General features: G+C 34.0%; 1 protein-coding gene and 1 pseudogene across 1 annotated transcript; both read right to left on the bottom strand.

Annotated features, from left to right (window-relative positions):
- Nucleotides 1-7628: 7628 nt before the first annotated feature.
- LOC107633804 (L-type lectin-domain containing receptor kinase IX.1 pseudogene) lies at nucleotides 7629-9626 on the bottom strand (annotated as a pseudogene).
- Nucleotides 9627-12777: 3151 nt separating this feature from the next.
- Nucleotides 12778-13548, bottom strand: LOC107633805 (lectin 7-like). The gene has a single exon (XM_016337406.3). It carries the CDS (start codon nucleotides 13546-13548, stop codon nucleotides 12778-12780), a length of 771 nt encoding a protein of 256 aa, XP_016192892.1.
- Between the last annotated feature and the right edge of the window lie 323 nt (nucleotides 13549-13871).

The following is a 13871-nucleotide window of genomic DNA, read 5'->3' as shown; positions in this document are numbered from 1 at the left end:
TATTAGGAAAGTGTTGGATAATATTGATAAAAATGATTGATCTTTTAATATTTCTTAATATAAAAAGGATAAAGCTTTAAAATTTTATTTATTTAAAAATTTTAAAAAAATTAAAAAATAAATTAAAATTTTTAATTATTCTTTAATTTGTTTTGAAAGTAAAAAAAATTGATGAAATAAAAAATAATAGGTACTTACTATAGAATTAAAATAATAAAAATTATAAAAATTATAAATGTAATAATAATATTTTATTACTATTTTTATTTTAGAAGATTTCTTTTCACTTTATAAACTCTAAAAGCTTCTGAAATTTTTTTTTTTATGGGTAGATTAGACAACTCCCAATTCTAAGTACCCCAATAAATTAAATAATTTTCATTCTTCTCGGTTGCAACTGGTAGGACTCGAATCCGAGACCTTTGAGATGGAGAGAGGGCGGAAAAAGCCTCTGAAGTCTGAACCACTACTTTTTTGTTTATGTGGGGCACTTCTGTTTTAGCCTGGGATGTTTCATGGTAAAGTACAATATCTAGAGAACAGGACCGCAGATTAGAAAAGTGGGACAACAACATTTATTTTTTTTTATTTTTTGGTAAGGGGGACAACAACATTTAATTATGCTAATTAATACTTTTTTCGGCCCAATTGTGGAAGCTTTGGTCACCATTGGATGGATTATATAATTAATACGTTTTAATAAAAATATTGGATACTATGTAACACTAATTTGAATTTTTTAAACTTTATTTTCCATTTTTATTTAAAAAATAAAATTAAAAGTGGGGTTGGCCTAGCAAAAAAATTGTATATAACCAGTTTTCAACTAATTTGTGCTATTAAAATTAAGTATGATTTGTGTTGTAGTAAGTATCTCAACTTTTATATCTATCAAATTATAATTTTATTATTCACAAATCATGACTAGCTAACTATACATCATAAAAGCTTTGTATAAATAAATGATACTCTTTGTTATCGATTATTAAAAGATAAACATAAGAAATAATTAGTCGACCACTTAATCACAGCACAAGCTAGGCTTGTGTATATATATATATATATATATATATATAAGTGACACAACCTGTTAACTAGAACCAAAAACCAAAGAGATTAAATAAAACGTGAGAAATATTATTATAATAGATAGATTGCACCTGGCAAGGACATTTGGTGCGGTCTAGATTCTAGAAAGTTTAGCGACGATAATTATTTATCTTCTCTAAAGACAATGGCTCAATGGACTTAAGCCAGGTGCACTTATTAGAGGATTATCCACGGACCCTATAGCAAGGATGACTCACCAGGTCTCTGCATTTAACAAAGTTGGTCGTTAATTTATTCAATTAGTTGAATCTGTAATGTTCCGTGAATGAGAATATTCTACCATTAAACTTTGACAACAATTATTGTCTGCTCAACCGAAAGGCCAAACACAAGAAAATAAGGTAAAAAATAAGGGAAGTGCTAGGAAAACAATAAAAATTTTGAACAACATAAATAATTACCAATCAAATGAAAATATATTACATTCTAATTTAATGTTATTAATTAAATTTACTCTTTTAATCCTATTAATTCACATTGTTTACACATTGTTCAAAAATTTTGTTGATTACTTATACTTTTCCAAAAAATAATCCCTTTGCATTGGTCACTTGTGGCCTGTGAAAGATGAAGTCATGCAACCAACAATAAATTGTTGAATTCGTAAATTGCTTTATTCCCCTTAACTAAGATTTCAAATTCAAGCAAACTGATAATGTTCAATAAGGGTTGGTATAAGTCGAAATTCTTTTTATTTTTAATTTTTTTTTACATATAAAATCGTCCTAAGATTTAATTTGATTTTAAAATCGTTCTTACCTTAAGGACCAAAATCGTATAGAAGTGGCAGCAGAAGCAGAGGTGGAGGTAGATCATAGACAACTTTTTCTTTCTTTTTTCCTTCTTTTTCTTTCCTTCTCCGTTCGCAGGAGCAAAAATACTCTCTTTTTCTTATTTTTTTATTTTATAAATTTTTTTATTATGGATAATTTAGTCCAAAATTTTAATATTTAAGTAAAAATGACGAATTTTTAAAACTTGATTTTAAACTTTATGGATGATTTTGTATGCAAAAAAAAAGTTGAAGACGAAAAAAACTTTCGACCTATACCTTAAGGACCAAAATCGTACTTAACCCTGTTCTACAATAAGGCGTAAGAGATCATTTAAATTAAGAAAAACATGTGTCTTTGGTAGCATTGCTGATTAGTCTAACATGACATGGGTTGCGTTGGCGACGAAATCGGGTGAGGGTAGAGAAATCAAGGATTTAAGGCCCATCAGTATAGTGGGAAGTATTTATAAAGTGGTATCTAAAGTTCTGGTTGCAAGGCTGAGACCTCTAATAAGTGGATTAGTTGGAGATACCCAAATAACGTTTGTGCAGAGTCGACAAATTTTGGATGGAGCCCTAATCGCATGTGAGACATTAGCGTGGCTTAAAAAGACAAGAAAGGAAAGGGTGCTTGTAAAACTAGATTTTAGAAAGGCCTTTGACTCGATAAAGTGGTGCTTCATTGATCATGTCCTAGATGAAAATGGTGGACACATGGAATGTTAGAAACAGTAATGATGTCGGTCTTAATAAATGGCTCTCCAACAAAGTCATTTGCAATGGAGAGAGGACTTAGGCAAGGTGATCCAATAATATCACCTTTCCTATTTGTGTTAGTAGCAAAAGCCTTAAATAAGATGATTCAGCGAGTAGTGGGAAACAGTTGGTTCAAGGACTAGAAGTGGGTAAGAAAAAAGTGTCATTAACGCATCTCCAATTTGCGAATGACACAGTTCTATTTTGCCCAGCTGATCCAGCGGTTTTGATATGCTATAAGCGCATTCTACAGTGTTTTGGCATGATGTCGGGGTTAGAAATTAATTTTGAGAAATCAATTGTCATCCGGTGAACTGTGAACCTTAGCTGGTAATCAGGTTGAGTAGCGCAATGCGATGTAGTGTGGGTTCATTACCAATAACTTACTTTGGTATCGCCCAAGGAGCAAATCCAAAGAAGGTGAGCACGTGGAAACCATTACTTGATAATATTGAGAAGAGATTGGGAGCGTAGAAGGCTAGCCTACTGACAAAAGCAGGGAGGGTGGTAATTATTAAGTCGATTAAGCAGTCTTTCGATGTACTATTTGGGATTGTTTAAAATGTCGGTTCAAGTAAAAAAGAATATGATCTCTCTGCAAACTAAGTTCTTTTGGGGAGTAATAGAGAAAAGAGAGTTATGCCGACCATTAAGTAGAGCACCATCCATAAGCCTAAGGAACACGGGGGGATTAGGGGTGGACAGTTTGGAGATGAAAAATGCAGCGTTGTTTAAGTGGTAGTGGAGATTCTCCGATGAATATGAGCCATTATGAAAGAAAGTAGTAAGCTCATGCTATAATATTGATACAAATACGTTTGTGGGGGATCAGAACTTCCGTGGATCTAATGGACTTTGGAAGGAAATTGCGGGAATGATAACCAAAAATAATATCATAGGAGAAAATGTGTTGGTGATGGTAAAAAAGTGAGATTTTGAAAAGATGTATGGATGGGGGACAAAACGTTGGAAGAAAAGTTTCCTAAACTCTTTAACATCTCAAATCTAAAAGATAGCTACATCAGCGAGTGTGGTGTGTGGATTGGTACTAGTTGGGCCTAGAACCTTCAACGGTGGAGAGAGTTCTTTAAGAGAGAAAAAACACTTGCTAGTGAGTTACAAAAAATGTTGGATTCTATTTTTTTTGTGTGCAGGATAGTTTGGTATGGACGTTCAATGCAGATGGAAAGTAGTCAAGAGAATCCTTTAATACTATGGCAACAGAAAAAGAGTTTGAGATATCTACAATGAAGCATATTTTGATGATATTTGGTGTGGATTAGTGCCGTCAAGAGTGAAAATGCTTGCATGGTTCGCCTTAACAGGGAGACTAATACAAAAGATACCTTGTTGAGAAAAATATTATACAATCGGAAGAAGAAAAATGTGTCACGTGTGATACCAAAGATGAGACGGTAAATCATTTTTGTATACATCGTCGTTTTGTGAGTAAATTGTTGTGGCTGTCTTTATGTTGGAAAAATGTATGGTAAGTAGGATATAATAATATGAGGTTATGGTTTGAGAGTTGGATGAATCAAGAGACTCACAAACTCAAAAAAAGGAGATGAAGTATTCATTTCTTTGCAGTTATATGGATAGTGTGGAAGAGTCGTAATGTAAAAGTATTTGAAAATAAAATGACAACATGAAATAGTGGGTGAGAGCAAATAAAAAATTGTGTTGATCAATGGTGTGTTACAAAATAAAAGGCAATGACAATACCAAAAAAATAGAAGACAAGATAAAAAAAGAACATGTTAAGTTTGGTGGCAATGTGTATATTTTTATCGAAAATAAATAGCTTTGTGGTAGGTAGGTACTTGACAACTAATGATAGTGAAATGAGGTGGTTTATGGGTAACATAATGAAGGAAGATACTGCGGGAGAGGCATTACTTAAAAAGTTACAAGTGGTAATTCAATTTTTACCGAAAGAAATTAGTGTTGTTGAGGAAGATATTACAATGGTGGTAAGCCAAAAAGATATTGTCGATTGGATTGAAGGGGAGGAGGAAATAAATTGAAAATCAAGATTCTTAAGGAATAAAACACAAAAATTTGAACCACTTGTTTCAAAATACGGAGGTGATCTGATACATAAGGATGAGAGCAAATACTAAAGGTTCGTTTTGGAAGCTTTAAAAGTAATTTTTTTTTGAGCTTTTGACTTATGAAAAGTAGTAGTATTAATGTCTGGTGCAATTTTTAAAATTGAATCGCGGCTTTCTAAGAAACTATTTAGAAGCCTATAGAGACGTTAAAAAAATGACTTCTCTCATAATATAACTATTTTTTATCACATTTCTATGAAATAAGCACTTTTAAAGTTAAAAATCCAAACACAAAATAACTTATTTATAAGCTACTTTTAATCTAGCTATTTATTGTTTAAATTATTTTTTCAAAAAAGATTTAATTAAACTGTTTATCCAAACTGGACCTAAATAAGACAAGCATGAATCAAATGACCGTGAACAACAACACTTAGTGGACATATTGGTGTCAAGAATGAGCTTTAAGAATATAATATAATGTATTGCTTACTTCATTATTAAAGTGATGCGTCCTGGTGGTCGGGTTATGTATGTACATTAGATGGTTATCATGGAGTAGGTGTTTTAGTAGTAGAATAGTGATTTATTACATAATAGCATTGAGATAAATTGCAATAGGAGAATGTATACATATACTACTGCAGGTAGATTATTTTAAAATTCATCGGGAACGTTCTCTCTAATGGCAATGCTAAAGGGGAGTAACTAATTTTTGTATGATGTCTTGTTTAACTCTCTCCGCTTAGATCGAGTGTGTAACAACTAACAACCAATCTGGAAAAAAAAAATCTAATTGAATTATCTAGCTATTGGTATAAAAATATTATTAATGGTTTTTTTCCTTTAAAAATATTTTGCTGACTCATTTTATATTTTAGCATATTCTTTTGATGGTAAATGCTTCCATAAATATCTATTCACATGTCAAACGATCTAATAGTTTGTAATATCATCTTGAGGCCTGCTACACATACAAGCCTTTTTGGCTTACAAGTTATATAAGTTGCTCCAAGTCTAAGAAAAAAACACGCGCTCCTTCAACAACACATTTACTCTTCGTCTTCTTCCTCAATCAAAACGCAAACCATCAAGAAAAAAACACGCTCTCTTTCCACCCACGTTCACTCTTCCTCTTCTTCCTCAATCAAAACGCAAACCATCAAGATTCAAAACAAACTACTACGATTATGCAGAAACGTTCCAACTCTTCGCGAAGAGTAGAAGAAATCAAGAAGAAAAGATACAAATCTCCATAAAAAATTACCAGAAAAAAGGAAGAAACATTATTCAAGGTACTGTTTTACTGTTCTTCTAGGTTTTTCTTCTAGATTGTCTCTGTCATATGCCTCATCCTTAACCAGCAAAACATTAAAAGATTTCAAGAAGAAATATACTGTCTCCCCCTATTTTGGGTGTATTTCTTAAATCCTTTGGGTGTATTTCTGTAATCCTTTGGGTGTATTTCTGTAACCGTTTGGGTGTATTTCTGTAATCCTTTCTGTAATACACCCAAACGATTACAGAAATACACCCAAATGGTTACATGAATTCACCCAAACGATTACAGAAATACACCCAAAATTCGTTGAAGTACACCTCATGCATATTTCAGAACTTTTTCTCTTTCTCCTCCTCATCTTCTGCTGCTTCTTCTTCTTCAAAAACGATTTCAGAGCTTGATGTAAAAAAACAATGGAAATCGAGAATAACGAAGAAAGAAAACAGAGAGAAAAGCACGTAAATGAAGAAGAAGAACAGAAAGAGAAAGACGAACGTGCAGCAAGAAGAAGAAGAAGGAGAAACAGAAGGAAAGAAACGAAAGAAAAGAAGAAGAAGAGGAAGAGGAAGAAGAACATGCAAGAAGAAGAAGAACGAGAAAGAGAAAGCAAGAAACGAAAGAGAAGAAGAAGAAGAAGAAGAAGAAGAAGAAGAAGAAGAAGAAGAAGAAGAAGAAGAAGAAGAAGAAGAAGAAGAAGAACGTACCTTGCATCGCGTTTTGGGGGGTTTATTCGTTAATTAACTTGTAAAGCATACAAGTCCTAATGACTTGTATGCGGAGCTTTTCTCTATCATCTTTATGTGAAAATATATTTACGAGAATATCCATCTTTTTAGGTTGTTAGATGCATAATGTGAAATTTAAATTCTAACACTTATTTAAACAAATGAGTAAACTAATTAGTTGATCAATCTAAATTAATTAGTCTTGTTACATTATTTTATTTGTTTATTTTGGTTATTGTTTTTTTTTTCTCTTTGGTCTAAGAATGTGTCAATTTAAAAATTTGATCTCATGGTATTTTACTATTTTTTTAGCAGTCAAGGTTGGTACTGGTAGAATACTCCTTTAGATTGGGCTCTGCAAAACAATTCAGCAATTTTCTGGTTCAGAATACTTAAACTATGTACAATTCGTCAGTAAGATCCAATAGGACCCAAGAAGAAAGAAAAATATAATAAAAATAAAAAATAATCTTCTTGACCAAAAATAATTTTCAAAATACAAAAGACTGACATTTTTTAATAATAAAAATATTTTAATAAATATTTTTATTTTATTTTTATATTTATTATGAATCAAATAAAATATTAAGACATAATTTAATTTTATATTTTTTATACTAAACATAATATAAAAACTTAATTTAGTCGAGTTTCACCACACTCAACTTTTTGTCCATTGCAATGTGGTAATCATAGCAGAAAGCGTATTAATAATATATAAGATTGCGTTTAATTAGCACAAGTGGTATGGATATCTTAATTATTGAGGCAATCAGGCCAAATTCAGAACCCCAAAGCAAAACAAAAAACCATATACAAAATATGAAGAACTACATCTGCTGAGTGTTGACAATCATCACTTACACAAAAACAACGAACTTGTTTCGTTCGCCATGATACAAAAATACACGATACATATTTGCAAGCTATAATAGAGATTTTCTGGACCCTGCTGACATGGATGAGTAGTTTGAGGAGTCTTTAGATGTGGCTGTGGTTCCAGAAGAAGTGTAGGTGAATTTGCACATGTCCATGGGAGGTGCGAAGTACATAGGCACAGGTAACTGTGATGGAAGTGTTGGCAAAGGAGCTTCAAAATTAAGCACATTTATGACTTGCTTTATAGAAGGCCTCATAGTATAATCAGGGTGACAACACCACAATCCAACGGTCATCAAGCACTCCATTTGCTTCACATCAAATTCCAAATCTAACCTCCAATCAGCGGCTTCTAGAAGCTTCCCCTGTCCATACAAGTTCCACACCCATTCTATCAGCCTCACTTTGCCGGGCTCTTCTTTAACTTGAACCGGCCTTCGCCCGCACGCTATCTCGAGCGCCACGGCGCCAAAGCTATACACATCAGATTCCTTACTTGATTTCCCAGTGGTGACACACTCCGGGGCTAGGTATCCCATGGTGCCGGCCAAAACCGTGGTTTGAGTCCCCAGTTCATGGTCCACCAACCTTGCTAGACCGAAATCGCCGAGTTTGGCATTGAAATTGGCATCTAACATGACATTACTTGACTTAATATCCCTATGCACCACACATTGTTCCCATTCTTCATGAAGATAAACAAGTGCAGATGCCAAACCCAATGCAATCTTGTACCTTACAGCCCAAGAAAGCATGACTCCTTTTCCAAACAAATGAGAGTCAAGGCTACCATTAGGCATGTACTCATAAACAAGAAGAAACTCACCTTTCTCATGGCACCAGCCTATGAGTTGAACCAAATTCCTGTGCCTCAGCCTGCTTATTACTCTTACTTCTGATATGTACTCCTTTTTCCCCTGTTTTGATCCTTTCGATACTCTCTTCACCGCAACTTCCATTCTTGGATTCCCTACTGCTCCTTTGTACACACCTCCAAATCCTCCTTCTCCCAGCTTTCCTTCTTCCGCGAACCCGTTCGTCGCTTGGCTTAGCTCCTTCTGAGTGAACCGCTTCGGACCCGTTCCTCTTTCGAATTCATCTTCTATAGAAGCATCGAACCCCGTATCGTCGTCGTCTTTCTTGGCTCGGTTTCTTTTCTTCCTCCAAAATACAAAACAAATAACACCTATTAAACATGCTAGAGTACCGAATCCAACACTCAAACCACTGGCCAAACCAACCTTGCTTTTCCCCGTGCTCGAGTCCAAGGTTGAATTGAATGACCAAGACAGAACGTTGTGTATTTCGATCCAATCACCGGTGGCGGCGGAGAATCCAATCCTAACAAATTCCGGCAAGAATTCCCTGAGATCAATGACATGTGAGAGACTAAAACTGCCGTTGAATGTTGGATTATCTGCATAAGTAAGGAACACGGAGAGATTCTTGGTGGTGGAGTTGTATGAAACCCAAGCATTAGCAACGGATCCATTCTTCATGTTCCTATTCCAACTCACGTTTGCAACAGATATTATAGAATTAACATTGATCCCAACATGATTAGGGTTTGGATCCCATGGATTCTCAAAGCTGTCAAACTCGACAGCGACTATTTGATTGGCAGTGGTGTTGAATGCAGATTCCCCGCTGAAGAGCCCAAGGAACCCTCCAACTGAATTGTTTGGGATGGTTGATTCAAAAGGTGCAATGTAGAATGATAATCCATCACCGAACATGTTGGGATTGATAGCTTTCATAATAAAAGAGAAATGTGTGGTGAAATCAGTGAGCTGTCTTGTTCCTTTATCCCAAAGCTTCACCGGTTGATCAAACGAGGCGCGGCCCACGCTTTTTGTAATAGGGCCGTCGATTCTGTTCTTTGTCAGCTGTAAAACTTTTTCCGACACAAATGCATCGCCCTCGAATTTAATTAGGTATAGATTTGGCATGAAATTATCCAAGTTGAATGAAACAGACTCTACAGTTTTGGTGTTATAGAGAAAAATCAACCAAGTGAAGATCATAAACATAGAAAACAAGGCCATTTGAGTTATGAAGGACACAAGAAGAAAGGCATATGTTACGTTTTGTAAGGCGAGAAGCAGAGAATAATAATGGTGGTGAAGTTTCCCAAGACAGTAGTTGCCTCAACTATATGCAACATGGAATTCAAAGATGAATAATTAAATTGCTTCAATTAGTAGTATTAAATTATGATTGTCATATGTTGAAATGTCCCTAGTACTTGATCACTAGCGACAACCCAACCCCAAACCCCAGGTAGTGTTTATAAACACGGAGAGTGACAGAAGCAAAGTTGGTTATTTAGCCAACTAATAATTATAACAATATTTCGAATCTTGAGGGTTCTTTTCTTTAGTTTTGTTTGTTTATTGGAAGAGATACTCTCTCTCGATTAATTTTAAACATAGCTTGACCTGATCAACAAACTTTACGGCCTGCACTTTGTTTGTGAAGACATGAGGATGAGAATATTGAATAGGACAAGCATATGTTGGCCAAACGTATAGTCATGAAATTAAGAAACTAAGTAACTCAGGCAACGGGAAGATACAAGTGATGAGCTCACCAAGTCATCATGTATGGTACGTGGTTACAAAAGAAACAACTATATGCCGATGCCGGCGTCTTTTTTTTTTTTTTAATATATATTTCTCTTGGAGGATATGCCGGCAATTTCTATCCCCTTCTTAATAATCTCTTTTTTTTCTAAATGACTTCTCAACCATTTTATTTAATCATATTGAAAAAAAAAAAAGCAGTCTTAATTGTGATAACTAATGCTATTCAGAGTACTAGCATGCAGTTCTTGTGAATATATTACTTAGCTTTACCTTGACAACTTTAGTATTTAATTAACTTGGAATCGTTTGGAGTTTGCATTAGAGAATGATATTTGTAGTGTCTGTGTTGAACTCTTCATTATGCCAATAATTACCTTTCACATCTCTTAAATCGTTAACATCCTCCGAGATTTAAATGGTTTGCCTGATGAGTTGACCCAAAAAAAAAAAAAAACCTAAAATGGTTTTTTTAAGTTGCAGGTTTTTATGCAACCTTTTAAGTCTAATCTTTTAGACCTAAAAGAAAAGCAGGCGTCTCTAACGGAACCTTGTAACATACTCGTAAACTAAACAAGATATTCATATATAAGAAATTAAGTGGATTTAATTCAATTTTAAAACTAATTTAAGAGATGAAAATGATCAAATTTTTATTTTAGACCATGTGAGATATTATAAATATTAATTATTACTTAGCTTCAAGAAAAAATTAAATAATTTAATTGGATTAAAAATTTAAAAAGGTAAGTTCATATAAAAAAGGTAATGTTAATTGTTAAGGAGCTTTGTTCAGCGAATCTTATAAAATTATTTTATTTATCTTAAATTTTAGATTTTTAAATCATAAACGCTTAATGTTAAATTCTAAATTACTATAAAATAAAAATTAATTAATATTTATTTAAATATTGTCACAACAATTTAGATCGAATGGATAAGTTATTTGTTAAATATAAAAATTTTTGTCATTTATAAGAAATATAATATTTATTAATTTTTTTATCATATTTTTAAATTATTTAAAAATTATTTTATTAATAATATTTAAAAAAAAATTTTTGTCAACCCCGGAATTTTTCGAATAGTGAATTCTGTTATATATTACCTAGAGATGTCAATGAGGCGGGGCGGGGCGGGGGCGGGAGGCGGGGCGGGGATGCCTCCCCGTCCCGTTCCCGCCCCCAAAATTAATCCCCAATTCCCGTCATAGGGGGATAATTGTCCCCATTCCAATTCTCTGTGTTCGCCGTGTTTCTCGCGGGTCCCCATTTTCCATCCCCTTATATTTATTATTCATATGAAAATTATAGTAAAAAATATCAAAAAAATAAAAAATAAACTACAAAATACTATTACAAACACACAAACATATCTTATCCAAGATTATAAGTCCAGAAATACAACATAGCAAATTATAGTCCATAAAATAAAATTTTAAAATATAACTTTCATTCTAAAAAAACAAAAAGATATAGTCTTTAACATCAAGTATTCTTTGATGGCCAGCATACTCTATATAGCTTCCAACAAATATCTCCATGTTCTCTGTTAAAATAACACAAATATAAATATGTTAACATACATCATAAATAAGAATTTTACACATTAAGTAAAAATTTGATGCTGTGAGACCAAGTGGAGACTGAAGAGAGTTGGGACTGTGGGAGAGAACGGCGTATGGTGCTGTGGGAACTTTGCAGTTTGAATAAAGTGGAGATGGAAGAGAGTTGGGACTGGGAATAGAAAGTAGATGGCGCAGCAAACAACACAGTAAATAGGGAAGACTGAATAATAGGGTTAGGATTTTTTAATTGGTGAAATTACTAAAAAGATTTTCTATATTAAAAATAAAGTAATGTTATTTAAGAAATTTCAAACATTTGAAAAATTATCGGGGATGGGCAGAAATCCCCACTCAGGTCTTTACACCTGTCTTGGAGAAATTTTGCTCCTCATCTCTATTCCTGTGAAAAAATTTTTTCCACCATTGGAACCCCATTCGAGACGGTCTCCGCGAAAATCCCCGCTTACGGGAGATTTTTGACACCACTAATATTACCAAACTATAAGTTTTTTTTCCCCCCTAAAAAACGAAAGCTTATTAGGCGGATATGCGAACCAATTAACACATAACCTAGTTACGTTGAAACTTTTTAACAAGTTGAAATCGTAAGAGAATAATAGGAATAAAAGAAGCCAACATTTTCAGTTTAAAAAAAAATAGAAAATGAATTATATTAAATTTAGGTATAAGACAAATATAATAGTAAATGTTGATCATCACCTCACTATATATCATGAAGTGTTTCAATAGCTTAACTATCTTCAATTCTTCACGTACCCAACTCTTTTATTTCTTTTTTATTGCAGAACTGGTTAAATGTGAAGAATTATAAATGATGAAGAAGAAGCTAATATAAGCACGCGACGTGCAATTATAACGATTCACAGTCCTACTTTTCAGGGCATTACAGCAATGTCATTCAATTTGATAGAAGTAGAAATGCCAAGTTTAATAGACTTACTTTCAACATTGAATGATAGTGAAGACATAAATAAAGACCACAAACAATAATAACAAAAGATAGAAAAGATGATGCTTCAAAGGCAGCTAGTAGAAAGTTGAATTGAAAGACCAGGAAAGAATCCTGTGTACTTCAACAACTTGTCCAGTTGAACCAGAGAATCCAACCTTAACCCATTCAGGCAGCACAGTCCTCAAATCAATCACAAACGAAATACTACTCGAACTCCCATTCAAATATCTCACAGAAACGCTTAAGTTTGTGCTTACAGGCTCATAATCAATTGTGGCAGATGCAACATTCCCCGGTTGCCATGGCGTTGTTGTTACTGAAGCAATGGAATTCACATCAATCCCAATATGAGCAGTGTTAGGGTCCCATGCATTGCTAAACGAATCAAACTCAACACCAACTATTTGATTTTTGTAGGAATTCAAAGCAGTGTCGGCGTTAAAGAGCCCTAGGTATCCGCCACTTGAATTTTTGGGCAGCTCTGATACGAAGGGCGCAATGAAGAAGGCGATGCCATCACCGAAGGGTTTATAGAGGAATGGTTCCACGGTGAAGGAGAAGGTGGTGGTGAAAGCGGCGAGGTTGCCGGTGTTGGCGTCCCAGAGGCGCACGGGGGAAGAATAGGAGGCTCGGCCGGCACTGTTGCCAATGGGAGCACTGTTTACAATCTTTGTGAGAGTTAAACCGCCGTTTGAGTAATCGGCATCACCCTCGAAGACAATGTCCTTTGTGGGTGACCAAAAGTTTGGGAATGTGAATGATGCTGAATTCACATTGTGGATTAGCATAAGGAATGCAATGGTCATTATTTGAATCCATGAATTAATGTGGGTAATAATGGCCATGGTTATATATGATTAATTATTCTAATTGAGTTTGTTATTGTTGTGGATTTGTGATAATAGCAATGTATTACTAAGGTATATATAAGGAGCTCTCAACTCTCAAAGCCTGCCAAAAATAAATAAATAAAGAAAAATCAAATGTTATATGAAGAAGCCAAATGACTTGCATAGAGCACATGAGGCGGTAGTTAGCGCTTAGACAAAAATGTAAAGGGTGATCAAAACAATGAGATTTTGGCAATATTAATTAGCATCATATTCTTATTGCCTACAATCAAGCTTGGCAATATAAAAGTTAAAATTGATTGAATATATAGACATAT

Source organism: Arachis ipaensis, chromosome B3 (genome assembly GCF_059453495.1).
Source record: "Arachis ipaensis isolate K30076 ecotype BB chromosome B3, ASM5945349v1, whole genome shotgun sequence".
Lineage (NCBI taxonomy): Eukaryota > Viridiplantae > Streptophyta > Magnoliopsida > Fabales > Fabaceae > Arachis > Arachis ipaensis.
Note: the sequence above shows the minus strand (reverse complement) of the source record. Positions and strands in the feature narration are given on the sequence as shown.

What these genes read in the sequence shown, in the direction of transcription:
- LOC107633805 (XM_016337406.3), bottom strand. Translation starts at nt 13,548, where the DNA reads ATGGCCATTATTACCCACATTAATTCATGGATTCAAATAATGACCATT.